This window comes from Nicrophorus vespilloides, unplaced genomic scaffold (assembly GCF_001412225.1).
Source record: "Nicrophorus vespilloides isolate i.1.1-1 unplaced genomic scaffold, Nicve_v1.0, whole genome shotgun sequence".
Lineage (NCBI taxonomy): Eukaryota > Metazoa > Arthropoda > Insecta > Coleoptera > Silphidae > Nicrophorus > Nicrophorus vespilloides.
Window position 1 is genome coordinate 289,246 of NW_017095789.1, and position 20,673 is coordinate 309,918.

At 33.2% G+C, this 20,673-nt stretch overlaps 5 protein-coding genes across 7 annotated transcripts; 2 read left to right on the forward strand and 3 right to left on the reverse strand.

The window, feature by feature from the left end:
• The first annotated feature begins 507 nt into the window (after positions 1–507).
• Positions 508–1,791, forward strand: LOC108564164 (Krueppel-like factor 10). Its single transcript, XM_017923112.1, has 2 exons — positions 508–675; positions 764–1,791. The coding sequence occupies exons 1-2, from the start codon at positions 610–612 to the stop codon at positions 1,610–1,612; spliced, it is 915 nt and encodes a 304-aa protein (XP_017778601.1). The 5' UTR covers positions 508–609; the 3' UTR covers positions 1,613–1,791.
• A 4,477-nt stretch (positions 1,792–6,268) lies between these two features.
• Positions 6,269–9,947, reverse strand: LOC108564195 (coiled-coil and C2 domain-containing protein 1-like). 2 transcript variants are annotated; one of them, XM_017923160.1, is made up of 6 exons: positions 9,794–9,947; positions 9,471–9,735; positions 7,805–9,417; positions 7,598–7,749; positions 6,891–6,981; positions 6,269–6,832 (listed from the first exon to the last, which is right to left on the reverse strand). In XM_017923160.1, exons 1-6 carry the CDS (start codon positions 9,851–9,853, stop codon positions 6,713–6,715), a joined length of 2,301 nt encoding a protein of 766 aa, XP_017778649.1. In that variant the 5' UTR covers positions 9,854–9,947; the 3' UTR covers positions 6,269–6,712. The 2 variants fall into 2 exon arrangements, with proteins under 2 accessions (XP_017778649.1, XP_017778641.1); XM_017923152.1 differs by having other exon boundaries at positions 6,891–7,014.
• A 31-nt stretch (positions 9,948–9,978) lies between these two features.
• Positions 9,979–10,712, forward strand: LOC108564220 (succinate dehydrogenase assembly factor 4, mitochondrial-like). 2 transcript variants are annotated; one of them, XM_017923190.1, is made up of 3 exons: positions 9,979–10,060; positions 10,130–10,297; positions 10,356–10,712. In XM_017923190.1, exons 2-3 carry the CDS (start codon positions 10,228–10,230, stop codon positions 10,613–10,615), a joined length of 330 nt encoding a protein of 109 aa, XP_017778679.1. In that variant the 5' UTR covers positions 9,979–10,060; positions 10,130–10,227; the 3' UTR covers positions 10,616–10,712. The 2 variants fall into 2 exon arrangements, with proteins under 2 accessions (XP_017778679.1, XP_017778673.1); XM_017923184.1 differs by having other exon boundaries at positions 9,986–10,065.
• Positions 10,713–10,729: 17 nt separating this feature from the next.
• Positions 10,730–12,092, reverse strand: LOC108564213 (trypsin-1-like). Its single transcript, XM_017923172.1, has 6 exons — positions 11,902–12,092; positions 11,683–11,844; positions 11,457–11,633; positions 11,244–11,405; positions 11,001–11,194; positions 10,730–10,947 (listed from the first exon to the last, which is right to left on the reverse strand). The coding sequence occupies exons 1-6, from the start codon at positions 11,942–11,944 to the stop codon at positions 10,738–10,740; spliced, it is 948 nt and encodes a 315-aa protein (XP_017778661.1). The 5' UTR covers positions 11,945–12,092; the 3' UTR covers positions 10,730–10,737.
• Positions 12,090–19,300, reverse strand: LOC108564137 (zinc finger protein Xfin-like). Its single transcript, XM_017923076.1, has 15 exons — positions 18,946–19,300; positions 18,523–18,657; positions 18,316–18,465; positions 17,738–18,256; positions 17,526–17,683; positions 17,137–17,472; positions 17,000–17,077; positions 16,764–16,943; positions 16,636–16,713; positions 16,390–16,578; positions 16,308–16,335; positions 15,462–15,632; positions 13,476–14,418; positions 13,007–13,416; positions 12,090–12,951 (listed from the first exon to the last, which is right to left on the reverse strand). The coding sequence occupies exons 1-15, from the start codon at positions 19,081–19,083 to the stop codon at positions 12,295–12,297; spliced, it is 4,170 nt and encodes a 1,389-aa protein (XP_017778565.1). The 5' UTR covers positions 19,084–19,300; the 3' UTR covers positions 12,090–12,294.
• Between the last annotated feature and the right edge of the window lie 1,373 nt (positions 19,301–20,673).

Here is a 20,673-nt window from a genome sequence, read left to right on the forward strand (position 1 = left end):
CGCGCCCTATCACCACAAAAATAAAACAATATTAGTTTTCTACAGAATCAAAGTAGTTGCTTTTGTTTGTTTTAGTGATATAATTGTTAAAATATTGTTTGTTTGTTAATGTTAATATCATTATCATCTTGAGGGAATTTGCATGGATGTTGCGGAATTGTGATTAGGTAAGTTGCTTGTTGTGTTTTTTTTTCAGATTCGCTTGGTGCCTGCTACTGGCTACTGGGATGTTATTGTTGGAAATCAGTCACACACACCCACGGGGATCAATGTAAAATCGCACGCGTTGCGCGGGGCTCGGCAGTGACGTTTCCATGCCCAGCCACGCTCTGTGACGTAAAGCATCACGGCCGCGACCGCCAATATCATCCGCTGTGCACGTGAACAACCTGCATGCGATCACGCGGTGACCGAATGTCTAGCTTTCTCGGATTGGAGCGTCGGGACGAGCCCCCACATCTGATTGGTCGGTTTATCTGGGCACCGACTACACACCCCATGCCACAGGAATAACATACAACGCTCCACAAATTTCACTCATTTCACTTCCAAGTGAGTTCCGTGACAGTTGGACACACGAATCGCGCAATAAAAGAATACAACAAAAACATGTACTGCAACGAAGTAGTTAACACCCAACCACTTTCGCCACCCTCTACACCGCCGCTGAAAAACGTAAGGATCACTTCCAAAAGTTTCTTTGCAGAAACTGATCATTTTTAAAGAATAATATTCCTAACTTTTGTTTACTTGCTATTTACAGATGATCAAAGACAACACTAGCATGTTGTTCTCCAGGAAGCGGCCAGCATCTCCGATGATGAATCTACCACCAACCCCTCAACCATCGGATTCAGAATGCGAGGAGTTCCCAGAACCCCTCACCAAGAAGATCTGCTTCGAAAGCGAACTTGCAAGACGCTTAACATCAAACACACCACCCCCAGAGCCACCAGCACGCACTGTCTCCGTGATAATGCGAGCGAACAAAGACGGCTCCTGCATCCCAGTCATCCCGCAACCCCAAAAAGAGGAGAACGTCTACAGAACCATGAAATTCAAAATGGACAAGACCAAACCAGTGACACCGGCCAAACCTATACCTGCTACCCCTAAGCTCCCAGAAACCCCACCGCCTGTACAAGTGCAGCCCATCACCCTTCAACCCATCGCTCCCAAACTGATCCCATCTCAAACGCACAGGACCATCTTCCTCGCTCAAGACGGTACCGTCATCGTCCTTACCCAAACACCCCCGGTGCAAGAACGCAAACGTATCTACGAATGCACGTTCCAAGGATGCGGCAAGAACTACTTCAAGTCTTCCCATCTGAAGGCTCACAATCGCACGCACACAGGAGAGCGGCCGTTCGTTTGCCCATGGGAATCGTGCGGTAGAAAGTTCTCCAGGTCCGATGAGCTGTCCAGGCATAAGAGAACGCATACCGGCGAGAAAAAGTTTAAATGCGAGGTGTGCGAGAGCTGCTTCATGAGGTCGGATCATCTAGCCAAGCACGTCAAGAGACACGCGAAAGACAAGAATACCAGCGTGAGCAAGGGGATTTCCCCGGTCCAGCTCAGACCTCTGCAGCCAGCGCCCGTCCTCAATTGAAAGCCCTAAATGACTGATACATTATACCCATCGAAATATTGTTACATTATCTCTATGTGTTTTAACATGTGTGCCTCATCTAGTTGTTAGCTAAAGAAAACAACAAAGCAATAATCGCACTAAAAGATGATACAAATATTAAGCTTTAACTATTATCAATAAGTAAACAAACCTTCTTATAAAATTATCTGTGATTTTATGTATTATTTATTATTTTTATAGTATGTATGTTATTTCTGTGTTCTTGTTTATAACAAGACTATAATAAAATATTTAATTTTTATATCTAAATTCAACAATCATTTCCGACACCTTCCAACATCAACGATTATTCATATTAACAATTATGCTCTGCATTTGTAATGATAATTCTGCATTTTATTGAAAACTGCAAACAATGATAAAAATTAATTACATTTTGTAAAATAATTAAATATTGCAACTATTCAAACAATAATCTAATGATTGATCCATTCAATTAGTATAAATGCTTGAAGTTGCTTAATTTTTGAAATATACACTAACAAAAGATCAACAAATAGATTTTACTTCTATTACATAAATAAGCTGTTATAAATTGTATCACATACTAGTTTAAAAGTGAGGACTTGTCGTTAATTATACTTACTGTAAATATTTGAAAACAGTAAAAATAGTAATAGAGCAAAAATTTAACAATGCATACTGTTATTGAATGCATGTTGTCGTAAAAGGTGTTATCGTTCATTCAATGAATCATATCTTTGCAATATCCAACGCCACTCAACATACAATCACACAATTATGCACATATAAAATTCAACCAATTAATACATAATTAATTACACTGACGTTGGTAGCAAATTGCGTCAAAATTATTAGATGCAGATTTCTCAAAATTGATTAAAACTTATCAATTCCTTGGCCAAAACCAAAAATCCGTCATTATAGCTAAACATAATTAAGAAATAACTAATCGTGATACAAGTACGTACAGAACGACAAAATTAAATGAAATACCTTTCATAATCACTGTACATAATAATGTACACAACCCAAGGACATATACAAGATGCTTTAAATCATGAATTTAAATATTGCTTTCGTCATTGCGAAAAATGCAATATAGAATCAGAGGAAATCGTGACTGTTAATTTGCTTCCTGGAAAATTTCGAAGGTAAAACAAACGACGTTATGTGTCTGTAACGCGGAAATATGGATATGTTCTGGGATAATTGAGTATTTGGACCACAGTTAGATATTTTTTTTGTTGGGTCTTCTGCGTGTAAAAATAGAAGCACACTGCGAGGTGCAAATGGGTTTAGCGGACATAGCTATTGCAAATTGTATAAATAGCAACAACCGCTCGCTCTGACGTCACTGTTTCACGCTGGATACACGTGAATAAATTGTAGTTTAGGTCAGTTGCTCGTTGCTCAGTGGATTATATAAAAAAGGGATTCGGATATAGATTAAAATATTTCGTTCGTGCAGTAATTCCTATTTTTATATTTGTTATTGATACCGTTCAATTTTTCACAATTGTTGACGAAATTGGAATATTACATTGTCTGAACGCATCAAGGAGAATAAAATTAATATTATAATTAAGTATTATTCATTAATTGCATTAAACTTAATACAAATCAATATAGAATAAAGATAAAAAAATTGAGAAAAAAAACAATAATAAACAATTTCGTTTGTTTACGCTGCAACAAACAATAAGAAGCAAATATATATTTCTTAAATAAATGAGAATAAAAGTGTAGATTTGATGTATGAATTAAGGAAAGTAATGTTTAGTACATGTATAGAGTGTAGTAAAAGTGCTTACAATTTCGAAATGTCATTGATGAGAAAGAATGTTTCCTGGACAAGATGGTATCAAGTGAGACAAAAAAAAAATATGATTGTACAATGGAGATGGATAGATTGTAGAAACCGTCTAAAATTAAGTCTAGTGAGCACAAAAGCCTCGAATTGCACGCAGCCGAAACGTGAATGCATGACCGAGTTTAAAGTTCATTCTCGACGCGAATATAGGTAACAGCTACTGCACGTACCGTGTTTACACACATTATTTATAAACATAAGCCTATATTAAAGAGCAAATATTTATTATTCGATAGGACCTCTGACTTTATTTTTATGCAATTCTTCAATTGTATAAGAGAAAAATACGTTTTTAAAATTAATTTAAAAACAATATTGGTGATCCAATATCTGGAAATATAAAAAGTAATTAGAAAATACTATAGTGTTATTATTTAGATTTTATTATAAATATTACATAAAAATTATGCATGCAAAGGGCTATTGACCCTTAAATTATTTTTTATTTTATTTTAATATTTTTTTTTACAAATTGTTACTTTTTATATAATTCTCATAAAATTAGGAGATAAAAATACTCCTGTTACAGTTTGAGAATTTATATTTGGAATGTTGGTTCTGTTCTCAAGGTTGGATGATTAGTAGCAACATTTCTGTGCCAAAAAAGACAATTGTTCGAGTATAAAGATCAACTTAGTATTGGATTATTGTATAAGAAACATTTAAACTAATAAAAACGTAAAAACAAAACAAAAATATCAGCTTTTAAAATAATAGTCAATAATTATTATAATTAAGAAAATGCCAATGTTGGAAATAAGAACGTGTCGTTTACTAACGACGAAACATTAGACTTAGCCCTTGAAACGGAATTACTAAAATTTTATAAATTACTCTACTTTGCATTCGAACTTTCAACTCGGATACGACCACCACGTTACAGCCGCGTGAGATCCGTTCAAAAAAATTAAGAATTATTCCGTTTATCTAGTTTTCCGACAAAACGAAATCAAAATAAACATTACACTATTTGGATTTTTTTCCTGATAGTACACGATACCTACTATTTATAAAGAATAAAACATACATAAGAAATTTTTAGATTTTAAAGTTCTCATATGCAGATTAGAAACCGTGCTGTTGATACATTTCCTTTCAAGGGAACTTCTTCTATCGGAACGAAAATAATTTGTTTATTATCGTCAGTTTCTTTTTATCGTTTTAATTAATCGTGCATTAAGACACTGTTTCGATGCGTGATCCTCTCTTATTTACATCTTGTTCTAGATTTTTAACTTCGAAAATTCCAGACTCGTACGTATCCGTTGATTAGAGTCGATTTAACAATAACTTATGCCCACGATTGCGTCAATCTTATTATTGAACAGTGCGATTGACATGAAACAGGTTATCAAATGCAATTAGTTCCGTGTAATTATTGCACAAGCCATGTATACAAAACTTTTGGAGGTAATGCATAATAATTAATAGTTTTTGTTGATAATTAAGTTTTATATAACGAAAAGATATCATAGCAATTCAGGTAAAACTTTAAAAGAAACTTATAATTCACAAAATATTGATTTAACAAAAAATAGTTACAATTTTTCAATCTATTTTCTATAAATTTCTAGCGAATATCATTATGTAATTCAAATAAAACTTATGTAATGTTCTAATTTTGTTAGACAAAAAAATTTCATATATTAAAGTTCATAAATAAATAGAGTAAAAGTAATCTAAAAATGCACTTAATGCTTTAGATATGTGTAAGTTGTGTGATGGAAAATTTTGTTCAATAGATAAATCTATATATCAGCAACTAACGTCATCCACATAGTATATAAGAAAAAAGCAAAGTTCTGGAATTAGCAAATGCGTTATAACCAGATTAAGTGTTTATCATTTTTGAATGTATTTAAAAAAATAACATTAAATAAATAAACATAAGTGCAATATAACTAATTGCTTTTACTGAGTGGAATGCACGTAAAAATATTATACTTACAAGTATTTCTGGCACACATATGCAATAAATTTGTGAAATAGTTCAATGTAATCATAGGACGATTGTAATCAAAACAATAGATGAAAGTTTCAAAATTTGCTTGTATTATCACACCAGAGAGTGTATGTATGAGCCTCGTGTCACGTAAATCGTTTACGACTCTGTAACCATTTGATAAACCTTGTTTGTTGAAAACAAGTCCGTTGCAGCTTTTCCCCAAAAAAGTCCATTTAATAAGTTTTTAACCTTGTACAGCAGGTCACGTGGAAAAATGGATTGCGAAACGGATGGATCGCTTATTATTTTTTGAGATGAAGGCGTTTCATAGATATGTTTCATTCTAACGAGGACACATGTTCCGTCTGCCTTATGCAAATCCTTACATTTTTCTAAAGATAATGTTCTACATTCGCTTATATTTGTTCTATTTATATGATCACAATTTAATCAGAAGTTAAAAATAACTTTATTTACATTTTCGTCTCAATCAACAATTTTCTCTCGATAAATTTTCAGAGATTTGATGTTTTTCTTAATCACATTTATTTAATTACATCGTTAGTATCTATAATTTAGGAAAGAACAATTTACAACAACTTTTAATTATTTTTATTTCAAGGAAAAATCACAATAAGCACAAACATATTACTGTAATAGCAAACATTTGAATATTTACTATAAGAAAATATATAGTATAAACATATTTATGAAGAGCATTTTCTGAAATGTATTAATAATTTAAATATTAAAACAAATAAAATGGTGTAAGAATAAATAGTACTTTATTTATTGAAAATTGTTACATTTAAAAAATATAAAATATTTAGGCAACCAACATCACAAAGATAATAATATCAAACAATTTTTTTTCAATTAATAATCTGAACAATATTTAATAAAAACAAGATTGTGTGCTTCCTCATTAATTACACTGATTTGAGTAGATAAACTGACAATTATCTAGAAATCACCGGTTTTCGGCACATATATTTTAAAACTGAAAATAAAAACGTCGAAAGTCACAATTCTAGTGTATTTTGTTTATTTTCGTCGAATATTCTAAACTACCTTTAAAGCAACAACATTAGACTAGTTAAATAGATATAAAAAAAATAAATGTTTCCTCGTCGATGCTGCGGAAGATCTACAAGTGCTGAAGTCATAAAACCCTTATTGCAATCGTCGGCATCCGTAGTAAAGCTTCACTGATCATTATTTCTAGCATCCATAAGAAATATAAAAGCAACTTGAATTAAAACTGTGATTTTATTAAAATTTAGTGATCGACAACTAGCCATCTTTCAGAAAGCTGTTGGACTTCTTTGCTAATCAGAGGATCGCGCACTCTGATTCGCACTTCCAATTTCCCGCCGACCTTTTTCCTTCCATCCATTAACTACAATATAAAGCGTGCACTGTAATGAATACGTAACAACGTAGAGTATATAACTTACATCGAAACTTTCGTGGATTTCACATTGAGTTTCCAACGGTTGTAACTTAACTGTTGCAGTTCCCAGCAGGCTATCGCTCCTGAAGAAACCCCTGCAACAACAACCCCAGTCGCTAGCAAAACAGCTAGCACACCCAATCCATGGAAATTATGCAACGTAGTTGAAACAAACATAAACCGAACCAGACAAGTTACTCACAACTTATACAACGAATCCCAACGACAAAACACATATAAATGAAAATTCAATTTATTGCACTTTGTAATTATATTAGGACAAAGCAAAAGTAAAATAGAATATTCAGTTATTAGTCGCGTGTAATGTAAGGCAATTTCAAGCAAGAATTGGGTGTGCTCTTTCACAAATGTAAAATAATATACATCATATAAAGAAACATATTTGAGTAAAAGCAATAGATCAATGCAAAGCCGTAATTCTATAATGACAAATATATTGTAAAAACGATATTTACGTTTCAAATTTGTTTACCTTTCAATAACAAAAATGATATTTTATTGATACTAATATCACTAAAAATAAGATTATAATTAGAAGTTTTATTACTATTTTCTTGTTTTAGAAAAATCTATTTTTAAAAATGTGATTGATTGTGTAGACCTAATTTATTACGAACTACATGTGCGAAGAGCATAGTAAGAATTAAGACTACTATCAGATAGCAAAAATATTATGTTTCATAGACTCACCCTTTGGAGAACACTTCTAATTTAACAGCATGTCTTTTAAAGACTCTCAAACAAGGCCTGGAAGTGCGCTGAATAGGAATTATGAAATCGGCATTATATGCGGGATTATTGGTGTCTTTAATGGTTGATGTTTTATCTCTGTAAGGTTCTTCCTATAAACAGTTTTTTTTTTATTAATTTAATTTTAATGTAATAAGCATGCTTTACCTGTGGATATGGGAATTCAAATTTAACGTATGTATCTATATCCTTTGGATTTGCGCAATTGTAGTTTATACCACTAATAATGCTCAATTGCAAATCATTGTCATTTAGATCTGTGAAGCTTTTAACAATTGAAAAGTTACGAGATTCGTGATGAAACTTTGGTATGGCTGCACCGTTCGTTCTTTTTGCAATTCTAACTAAATCCAAGTCCTTCGTTACGCTCAAAGCTAACCGTTCGAAACGATTTGTTCCAGCTACATCGCCTAATGCTTTATGATGATCTCTAGTGGTTAAACACATTTTCAATTGTTTTGTTAACTGCGCTTCCAACCTGCTGATCACATCCATTACTCCGGCATCATCTTCGACACACTCATCGGCCATTACTAATTCATATTCCAAATCCAACTGTGATTTTGCTGATGGAGGAATCGGCAAGGATGAAATATCCACCGGTAAACCGCCCTGTGCAGCTTCAATTAAAGGATCTATCCTCTTCGCGTTTCTTAAATACTCTTTTGCTTGGTTTATTTCGCCTTTCTTCTTAGCATTAAGTGCAGCTTCTTTGAACTCCCTCTGTCTGTCTTTTAATAAAATTATCTGCTTCTCCATTCTTGTTGTTGGTATGTGGTTACCAGAAGTTCTTGCAGGTACTGCAGGTTTTGTACTTGGAGAATCTCTTGGTGGAGGAGTGGGTGCGACAGGTTTGGAAACTTCTGGTGCTGGTGGTTTTTCCGCACCAGGAACTGGTATAGGCGCATATCCAGGTGGAGTTGGTAATTCGTCTACCGGAATGGGTTTACCTTGGTTGTTTAATTTTATAGCATTTTCATATTGCTTTACGATGCGACCCATTCGCCTTGCCTTGCTAGAATTACCCTGCTCCTTGGCAGCTTGTTCTTGTTCTTTGTAAATATCCAAACGTTGCTGTAAAGCTTCACCAACTGAACTTGCAGGTATTAATTGAACTTCCTGTTCTTCAATAGCCTTTACATCAATGGGTTCTTCAGTGTTCTGGGTTTGTACCTGAATTTCTTCTTTGGGTCTGGTTTCATCAACAGGAGGTCCTGGCATGTTGCTTAAATCTACAGTTTCGCCATTCTCAATAGCCTTTATTATAAAATCAAACTGTTTAATTATTTTCACATATGTCAAAGCAGTGGGAACATTGCCAGACTTCTTAGCTCTTAGAGCTGCATTTTTATATTCATCTTTTCTTTCATTCAACAAGGCAATCTTACTTCTGCTATCATCTGTCATTTCAACAGTTTTAATATCCTCCTCTACTGGTGACTCTACTGCACTTGGAGGCAAAGGAGCAGGCCTTGTTGGTTCCACAGGTGGTTCTCGTTTTTGCGTATTAACAGTCACCTCTGGTGGAATATCATCCTTGTTGATAGGTTTACCTGAATTCGTCGTTTTTATAAGATCTTTAATTGTGGAAATCCCACGACCAAAACGTTTTGCACGCGATGATTCACCAGCCTCTTTTGCATTGGATTGTGCTAACTCATACATTTTCAACCTTTCTTGTAACAGATTCAACATTTCATTTGGTACATCATTGTTGGTGGGACTTGATTCTTGTGGGATTTCTTCCACAAATTCATCATCTAATACAATTTATGAAATAATGTTTCATTCTGAAATTTAAGAAAATACTTACTTGTAATTTCACTTAATTCATTAAGTAAATCAGGATCATCATCATCTCCTGACAGCTCTTCATCACTTGGGATATCTTTTAAACTCTCTTTGACCATTGAATCTAAATTCACTGTTGGTTTTGGTTTCCTTCTTGCTGGCCTTGATGGATTTGAACCACTAGTTATAGCCAATAATTCAGCTTCCAAATCACTATCACCACCACTTCCGGACCCATCATCGCCGTCATTTAAAGATAAATCGGTAGGGATATCAAATAAACCATACTAACAAAATATGTTATTATTAGTTTATGTTATCATATTTTATCTTTACGATATTTACCTGAGACAAGTTTCCATCACGACTTCTTTTCGGACGTTCAGTTTTTTTCTTCGAATACATATTTACTCAAATTGCGAATTATTATTTATGTTAACACAGATAACTTCAATTATTTATTAGTCATAACCAGTAATAACAAACACAACTGACAGCTAGTGTCAAGATCTGTCACATTTGAAATAAGAATACCAACTGCAAATGTATTGTGGAAATCCAATACATTCTTTATTATAATGCTTAAATGCGTATACAAATAATATTAGAGCTGTAATGTATTTATAAATACTTTCCTATATTTCTGATAAAAATACTTATACATACTTCCACGAACTATAGAACAGTTGATCCAAGTTGATGGTTGCTTGGCGACATCCTTTGTTTTTAAATCACAGCAAATTTCAAAAGTCCATCACATCCAAAATTTTTATTACAAGATGAGTATCATGATGTATATTCTTCATCGAGTTATTAGACACAGCCCTTACGCCTCAAAACCATGGACAGGTATTTAATATAATCAGGTGTATGCAGAACATAACCTAAAATATGAGATATTTTAAAGAAATTGTGCAGCGCGCTTCTTCATCCTCCGATAAACCCTTGTCGCCTAGAATGGAAGAATTCCAAAAGAAATTACGCGAGAAAACTCCCATTGGCAAATTAGAGGAGTTGGAAGGCGCTCACCCATACCAAGAAAAAGAACCTTTGGAGCCGTTTCCAGATCAAATAAATCCTGCAACTGGTGAAGTTGGTGGTCCTAAAGGTCCAGAACCAACGAGATATGGTGATTGGGAACGCAAGGGTAGAGTTACAGATTTTTAATCATTTGTTATATGTTGTAGTAAGTTGTTAAGTTATAAAGATAATTTTACTGTTATAGGCAAGAAAAGGTATAAACTTTAACTTTTATAAAGAATGTAAAGACTGCAGATAATACTAATTATTTATAATTGTGTTGGATATCCATTCAGAGAAGCAAGTGACCTAAAATATATATGATTACTCATGAATAAGGAATAAAATTTAAAGAAAAGTACTTTTGTGTATATTCCTGGATAATTTGGTCTTCCACATCCAATACCCCAGCTTACAATACCACATAGATAATAACGATCATTGTCTTTGTTGCATATCAATGGACCTCCCGAATCTCCCTAAAATAATTTAAGTATTATTTTTATCCCTCTGATACAAGAAGTAATTTTACTTGGCAAGCATCTTTTCTTCCATTTAAAAATCCCGCGCACATTTGACAGTCATTCAAATATCCTGAGAATCCCACCCGTTTGTATTGATAATCGCACACCGTTTTGTTGATTATTGGTAAACTAACATGATTTAAACGGGGAGTAGCCCTTTCGTTTTCATCCCACCGACCCCAACCGGCCACAACTCCATTACCTTTAACACATATTATATAATTCAATTCAATAGCATCTACTTAAATTACCATAGAAAACATCATCTGGAAGCGGTAAACAAATTGGTTCAATTCGCTTCTCAACTAATTTTAAAGGCTTTTGTAATTTAATTAAACTGATGTCATTTTGAAAATTTGTTAAATCGAAATTTTTAGTGAATATTTTATATGCCTGTCGTCTTTGCTCAAATCCTGAAAGTACAAATATAAATTGATTATGAAAGAACAAAATGTTTTACATACCTTCTTGTATATACAAATTATAATCACCAGCAACTATTGATATTTCCGATGGATTCAAATCAAAAACACAATGAGCCGCAGATATTATCCATAGCGCATTTATAATCGCTCCTCCGCAAATGTGTTTGGACATATTTCTCACTCGAATTTGCAAAGAAACGATCCATGGAAACTCTCCTAAAATGAGCGATGTCCTCATCAACATTCTGTGAATAGCATAAATTACCTGGTTCCGAAATCTGTCCTCCAACAATTCTGTTGAAATAGTAGCCTCCTCTTAAACCACATTTCGAGGGGAATACTTCAACTTCATGTGATGTGTAGTTATCATTAACGTCTTCCAGAATAGGATTATGTATTATGAATAGATCGTTAGATAATGCAATTGCTTAAAATAACTTATTTTTATTCACTGTTTACTCGTGCAACTTAATATTAAACTTACTATTATTAATTATAGAAAATAATATCATGAGCACTAACAACATCTTGCTCGAAAAGACGACCACGGAATGTAGTAAAACGACATAATAAACTCGAATTGAATCTGAGGTAAAACCCAAGTTGAATAACCTACTAGTTAGTTCTGTAGAAAATATATTTAGTATATAATATAATAGAAATTAAAGCCTATGTAAGTAAATACATAACTATTTACATAAAAATACTGATTGATAAGTAAAAATAAAACAGTACACTCTTAATAATAGATATGTTGTCTCTAAAAAGATAACTTTGCATAATAAAATTATGATGCACGTACATCTTAACAATTTTAAGTTATTAAATGCAATCCAGGCTACCAGAAGCTCCATCGCAATTAGTTCAAAAATGGAGATTATAATTGTCCTCTGTGATAAGGATCATAGTTGGTTAAGTATTTGTCAGTTAAAATCCTGGAATTTTCAACAGTCACAGCCAAATGTCTGGAGTCATTAGTATTGACCATCAACCTGGTATTATCATTTACATTTGTTATTAATCGAGTGTTATCGTTCGTTAATAATCTATTGTCGTTAGTAATTAATCTGGAATCGTTTACTAAAAGTCTCTGGGGTTCTGTGACGTTCACCAATAATCTCGTGCTGTCGTTCATCAACATATTTCTATTATCATTTATAAACTTAGTATTATCATTTATCTTGTACTCATTTAAACGGTTATCCGTAACCGCAAGTAAATGTGAATTATCATTGAGCAATCTTGTGCCGTCATTCAATATTCTAGAACCATCAGTTGATATCATTCTAGTTGTGTCCTGCTGCATCATCCTTGGTGGCTCCGCCTGCATTTGCATCCTATTATCAGTTTGCAACAGTCTATTATTCTGATCAGTCTGTGTATGATATTTATTGGCATCTTGGGGTTGATGGAATTTGGGTAATCCTTGTGGTTGCTGCTGTTGCTGTTGTTGTTGCTGCTGCTGCTGTTGTTGTTGCTGCTGCTGCTGTTGTGGAGGTTCAACGATTCGGTATCCACTATTAGGAGCGTGTACCTAAATTTGATTATAACCAATAATTAATCAATCATTTAATGAAAACAATATTTACCTTCATATGCGTGTTTAAAGTACTTGATTGTGAAAATGCCTTTCCGCATGTTACACAGACATAAGGTCTTTCACCGGAGTGAACGCGCATATGTCTTAGTAAAATGGTATTGACAGTAAAACCTCTTCCGCATACTGTACAAACGTAAGGTCGTTCTCCGGTGTGGTTTCTCATATGATACTTGAGCTTCATAACAGTTGTAAACCTTTTCTGGCAGACGCTGCATTCGATTGGTTTTTCTGTACCATGAAGTCGTTTGTGACTCGTAAGATCACCGGATTGTCTAAACGCTTTTCCGCAGAAATTACAAATAAAAGGTCTCTCATTAGTGTGCGTTCGCATGTGAATCTTCAAACTGGCTTTGGAAACGTAACCGTTCTTACAAACTTCGCAAGTGAATGGTCGTTCGCCTAACGAAAAATAAACGATTATTTTCATATTATTCCTGATCAATATATAATACATCTACCTGTGTGAGTTCTAAGATGAAGTTCCAAATTAAATCTTTGCGGGAAACATTTACCACACATATTGCATAGGAATGGACGGTCTCCTGTATGCTGTTTTATATGGACAGCTAGGGTCGGTGCATCTGGGAATTCGCTCTTGCAGTAATCACAGATGTGCTTCAACAAGGCCGGATCGCCTTCTTTCTTCTCATGAATCTTCATATGTTTGAGTAGACTGTTCTCGGCGTAGCATCCCTTATTGCAAATCTTACAAACGAACGGTTTCTCTCCAGTATGCTTGAGCATGTGTTTAGTTAGTAATGTCGTGTGTATGAATCTCTTCTCGCATATTTTGCACACATGAGGCTTTTGCTCCTCCGGTATATGCGTTCTCATATGATTATTTAAGTAGTTCTCTTCGGTGAATCCCCGCGGACACAGCTTACATTTATACGGTCTATCTTCTATGTGTGTGCGCAAATGCTTCCTAAACGACTTCATATTGATGAATTGCTTTTTACATACGTTACACTGATTCGTATTACGTTTCAATTTTTTGGGACTCACTTTCGAGCCAGCCTTGGCGAGTAATTTCTTCTTGTTCGATTTACTTTTGTGCGACTTTGCGGATTTCAGAAGTTGCCTTTGAGCAATCGCCTTCTCGTCATTCGGATCCAAAGTCTTAGATTCTAGTATAGATTCGAACTCCGATTTAATATCATCGTCGTCATCACTATCATTCGATGAATAATCCAATCCGAAGTTATCTAAGTATACACTACTGTCATAGCTCCGCGAGGTTTCTTCCTCTTGTTTGCAAGGTTTCGGGTTCAGGGGTTTGCCCAAATATTGTCGCAGATTGGCGTCTGACTGTTCGCAGAGCTGTTTGAATTGGAAGCATTGATTCGCTTGATGTACGCATTGTATACATAATAATGTTGGAAGCCCATCGCTATTATCGATCTAAAATTGGAGAAAAAAAAACTATTTTATTAAAGTATGACTTTTGTTGTCAAGCAATAACTATAGGAGTCATAGGTCAAAATGCGACAAACGGAGATATGAATATTTTATAATTGTCTTTTTGTTTTATGTACATAATTCAAATGTACGATAACTACTGACTTGTGTTTAAATGTTTTTCTTGCTTTTCGTTAATGATATTTACTTCAGTATTATGAATACAAATTTATATAACTATATTTCTTTAATTACAAATATTTCTGGAACTATACTTGGAAAAGTATAACTTAGATAATATTTTGTAATAAAGTCCATGCGTCCAATCAATAAATACTGAAAAATCGCAAGATATAATATCAAGACTCGAACACTTGTCTGGCGCATGCCGGAAGAACATGAAAGCTCATATCTATCGATTTTGATATGATGATTTATGAATCATATAACTTAATAATTGCAATAATAATATAGTTACGAATACAGTTGCTGTTTCCATTATTCTGAAAGAAGCGACTTGCTTCTTTATACATCAATAATATACTGTTTATTGACTGCATGTTATGCTTTTACTGTTTACTTATTTTATTGACTAAATAATTATATGTATGAATTGTAAATATTTGAAATAAAATTGAAAAATAAATATTGTTTCAATAAAAACCTAATACGAAAAATCTTTAATATTGACATTCAGAATAGACGAATTAATTATCTTACATAGTTTGTGAACTTTATATTTGTTTGTAAGTATTAAAAATCGTCATTCCTAAATACTAATAAAAATTGCATTGTAGTATTATAATGTTTAAATATTAAGGTAATTAATTAACTTAAATAATTAGCATTTGGTAATATTTAACTTTTTAGTAGTAGTATTCTAATACAAGACTATAGTTTTAAAAGTTGTTTGTTTTATAATTTTAGAAAATTAATAAATTAATTAAAAATAAATAGAAAATAATAAAAACAGTTCTTTTATAATTAAATCTGAAAGACAATTTAAGGGAAACAATTAAAATACAATTGTACAATTAAAATATAACCTGTAAATTAGTAAAACTCATTATAATTTCGGCGAATCTCATTGTTTGTCCGAGGCTTTCATCGACGATGAAGACCGATCGCATGTCCTCCTTTTCAGTCAAACATGCTCTGCATAGTTTACTGACGTCCACCTGATTTTGGTCACTTTTCACTTCCATTACTGCAGAATACTATTCGTACACACAACAACAACAACAACAAGAGATGGACAAACGCGCAATGCAAATGGCGGACTTGGACTCTTCCACTGGTCGATTGTGACAAAGGCTGTATGTCGCGTTGCCAGATTTACAGGCTAAGCTTCCCGGCAAGCATTCACCCAATCACCACGACTTACTAACACCGCAATTACTCTTGATGAATAACAATTGAGTTTCATGAGTAATTACTCAATATACTCTTTATAAGATTAGTTTCGTACGCTCAAAAGTTCTTCAACTTTAAAATGATTTAAACAAAGTTGCTCTCTTTGTAAACTAGAACCGGTTTTGTTCTATACCTGCAAACTTATATTTTATACCACAATTCTTTACAACTCAATTTATATACATCAATATATTATTTTATTGCAAATTCAATTAAATTTCATAGAATAAAAGAATGATTGTATTTCGGATATATTGAATATTAGTAGTAGAAAAGAACGGAAGAACATACAAATAAAACAAATCGCATTTCATTTTTTGTATAAGGCATACATATTTATTATATAATTCACAGTTACAATCATTTTTAATTGCATTATTAAATAATGGAATACAAGATTATCAAAAAATCACGTAATTTATAATTAATTAAAGTAAATCCAGTCGCGTTAAATGTTGCAGTTACGTCAACGTTTGTACCTGCACCGTGTGTATAGTCTCTCCAGTCCTGAAAGGAAAAAATGTTATAATTTGATATTTTTTTAAATCGTTAATTCCTTACAGCAATTCTGCAATTTGAACTGTCTCTACTTTGCTCAGCGTTTCTTTTTCTAGGAGCGAATGTGAATTCATATGGATCTCTAAACTGAAAGCTTTGTCGTACGCCTTTCCGCATATTCTACATTCGAACCTTTCTTCGTAATGTCCTTCGTGCGATTTCAGGTGAATTTTTATATTGTCGCCATCGAAGCTGAATAGGGAATAGATTATTATGATTTTTTCTTTAATTATTTTTTTGTAAAATTACCTTTGATCACAGGTGAAACAGTCATATTTATCATTGTGGGATTTCAGATGCATGTTGAGGAAATTTTCGTCTGTAAATCTATTAACAACATATTAATATGATTTTATATATAATCAATAATTTACTACCTTTTCAGACATTTGTAACACTCGTATTCTTCAATGTGCTGTTGGTCGTGATCTTTCAATTCGTATTCTTCGGTTTGCGTCTTATCGATTTCCTGCGAATGCGATTTCAATTCCGTGGTAATTTCGTATTCTTCGCAATGTGATTTCATGTGCACTTTCAGAGCGTTGGATCCATTGAACCTAAATAATGTTTATCTTTAAGTAATTTACCACATTGATTTCTCTTTTTCAGTTACCGTTTACCGCAGGTTAAGCATTCATGCGTTTCCGAATGGGTTTTCAGATGGACTTTCAAACTACCCGAACCTGCGAATCTGATTACGGAATAATCGATATTATTACTGCTATAAATGTATGTTTATGATGCGCTTACCGTTTTCCGCATTTCATGCACTCGTGCGGCTTTTCACCGGTATGAGTCCTCATGTGGCCGGAGAGATGACCGGACGAAGTGAAGGCTTTGCTGCAAATACTGCAAACGTGCGGTTTATCCCCTGTATGAGACCGCGTATGGATGACCAACGTTTCGTGTCTGCTGAAGCTCTTCCCGCAAATATTGCAAGTATAAGGTTTTTCACCGGTGTGTATTCTTTGATGAATTGCCAAAGTATTTGAACCAGCAAATGCTTTTCCGCAAGTCGAACATTGGTACGGCCTCTCGCCTGTATGCCGTCTCATATGGATGCCGACATAACCGGATTGCGTAAAGCTGCAAGAAATAATGTAAAAAGTAGTTGAAGAGATGGATTGAAGTGTATTTACCCTTTTCCACAAACGGGACACAAGTACGGCTTTTCACCTGTATGCACTCTAATGTGTTTCTCCAAGTTACAGATTTGCGTAAAGCTCTTTTGACATATCTTGCACACGTGAGGTCTTTCTCCCGTGTGTGATCTAATGTGTATCTTTAAACTTCTAGCCTAAAACAAAAATTTGCTATTATCTCATACACAGATAACATAAATTAATATTACTTCAACGTATTGCTTATTACAGTATTCGCAGGATAATAATTTATGTCCTGTGTGGTATTTCATGTGTTTGGACAAACTCGACGCCCACTTGAATGCTCGACCACAAACCGAACAAAGATGAGGTTTACCCTTAATGTTTCTCAACTCGCCAGTATGCTTCTTCTTGTGCTTACTCAAATTAGAACTCTCCGCAAAGGACATGTCACATTGATCGCATTGATGCGGCTTCTTCTCCAAGTGGATTTTCGAATGCCTTTTAAGTATCCGAGCTTCTGGAAACGCTTTATTGCACACCGGACATACATAGTTCAATTCCTTGGGATGACTAAGCATGTGTACTTTTAAATCTACTTTCAAATTGAACGATTCATCGCATTTAGAACATTGATACTTTTGTTTACCAACAAAATCTAATTTAATCTCTTTATCATCCAACTCTGAAGTCTCTGTATGTTTGACAATTAATTCTTCTCCTATTGACTCCACAATATTATCTATACTATAATATTCCGTTTTGTCCTATAACATTTTGATTTTAATATGCTTCATAAGTATTTAATAATATAAAGTTATAATACCTCTAAACATACTTCCTCCACATAATTAACATTAACAAATTCACTTGGTAATTCCTCTTTAATAACAACATGATCAATCTCTTCAGAATATTCAAGCTGATGCTCAAGCTCATCCTTGTCTTGTAATGCAAGAGATTGCGCAAGTTGCTCCTAATTAAATAATAAAATATTTAATAAAATAGTAATTTCAATCAAAATTAATAATACCTGAAATTCTGGGCTATTATAGCTCCTTAAAATAGCTTCAGACTTTTCACATTGCTGTTTGAAAGCATAAGCTCTGCTACATACTTGAACACATTGAATGCATAGCTGATTTGGTAGTCCATCTCCTTCATGCACCTAGAAATAATTAAACTGAATTTATGATATGAAAGTGATCTTTATAAATGGGCAATTGAAATATTTTTGAAAATATTTAACAATTTGAAAAGTAACAAAATTTGTAATGAATTTGATGTTAAATGAAAATGGCAACATTGGATCAACCGTTTGTGGACATAATTCGCAACTTAAGCATGATTTAATACAAGTAAACCTACGTTGAATCTATCTTTGTTGGATGGATTGTTGGGTCATTGGATTGAGGGAGATGAAGAGAATCGAATACGCCCATTAGCGCTACAGTACCTGAATGGCAGCGAAAGACAATAGCATATCGTCTAAGCAGGCCCCGAAAAGGGGTGTCATTTTGTCTTTTTCTGTTAAACAAGCCCGACATATCTTGTCTATTTGCAATGGGGCCGAAAGGTAAACACTCAAATCCATCGAATCTCCGCTCGTTTGATTTCCCAAATATAAAACACAAACGTCCCGCAACGTACGTCTATCCTAGCACAAACAACAAACGATACAAAATGGCGGACGAAACATGCAACGACGGAAGTCCAATAAAAATAGCTCGGGTTGAAACAGGAACGAATACGCAGACGTACGCGCTGAACGTCTGTGACCTCTTCAATTATTGATTTTCCCGCCAAAATTACAACGCATCTGACTCAACGAAAAAACAATATGTTAGATAACTTGTTTTAAATAATTATTGATTGACTAACTGAAAACGTGAAATAAGCTTCCTTTGTTATTTAATTATGATGTTGTTTTAGAAAAGTTTTGACAATTTTTAAAATTTCGTTTTACTCTGATGGGAACACTGCATATTTTTAATATTTTTCAAATATCAAAATAGTTTTTAGGATATTGCAAATACAAATATAAGTTCAAATAAAATTCTTTTTTTCCTATAAATGATTAAAATTGTAAATTATGTAAATATTGGTAATATATAAATTTTCTATAATAACGTCTATTGCAACTATCATGTAAAATGAACGTTATAGTTACGTTACGGTCCATGTCTTTTCCCGCTATATATTTTATTATATTTTTTGTAAATAATGCAATACAAAGAAAACATAAAATTATTGATTTTTGATATATAAAAGAAATTGTTTAGCTAATGCAGGACACTAGGAAAATGGAAACAATTTACTAATGTAATTAATCTTAACTTTGATCACAATAGTAATAATTAAAATAACTCATGGTTAATAAGACTTAACTTAATATATATATTTAATAAAGTACTACTACTACTAAAACGTGTAAAGACTATACACTTGAATAAATAATCAATAATTATTTTAACGGGTAGTGAAAACAGATTATTTATTCGCCAATATATTTATAATACAGTTATTGAATCTCTTCTGAAAGAGAAATGTGTTACCCATTTTATTGAATTATTAATTTCTATGCTCGGAGAGCGTTTGCGCAACCTAGGTTAACATAAAAACTATTATGCAATTTAAAATGGCGGATTTGCGAGTTTACACTGTACAAATTACGGACTAACACTATACTGATTTATTTTCACATTAATTAAAGTGTGATTAATTTTATCATTTTACTAATTTATACATAATATAATAATAATTTTATGAAATATAATAAGCTTCTTTGCTGTTTGTTGAATTCAATTGTTTTAGTTATTTTAAGTTTATAAGGTTGTCCATACTTGTGTGCTTAATTACTTACTTTTTTACTTTATCCTATTGGCAACCATGATATGTTTAATATATAATATGCCTTTACATGCTAAGATCATTAAATATCAGACATTGGTATGGTAAATATGGATATGGGATGTTTCTTTAAGTCTAGTTCAAGTGAATTATTTACAGATACTGCATTAATTTGTAGAGAATATATTCAAATAATTACTTAGAATGTATATGGCAACAATGCAACGAAAAATGGCCCTACAATAATTAATTTAGTAATTATTTTATTCTTGTATTTAGTAGAAACATTTATATATTTGGCAACATTGATGAAGTAATGTTTTATTTTGAAAAT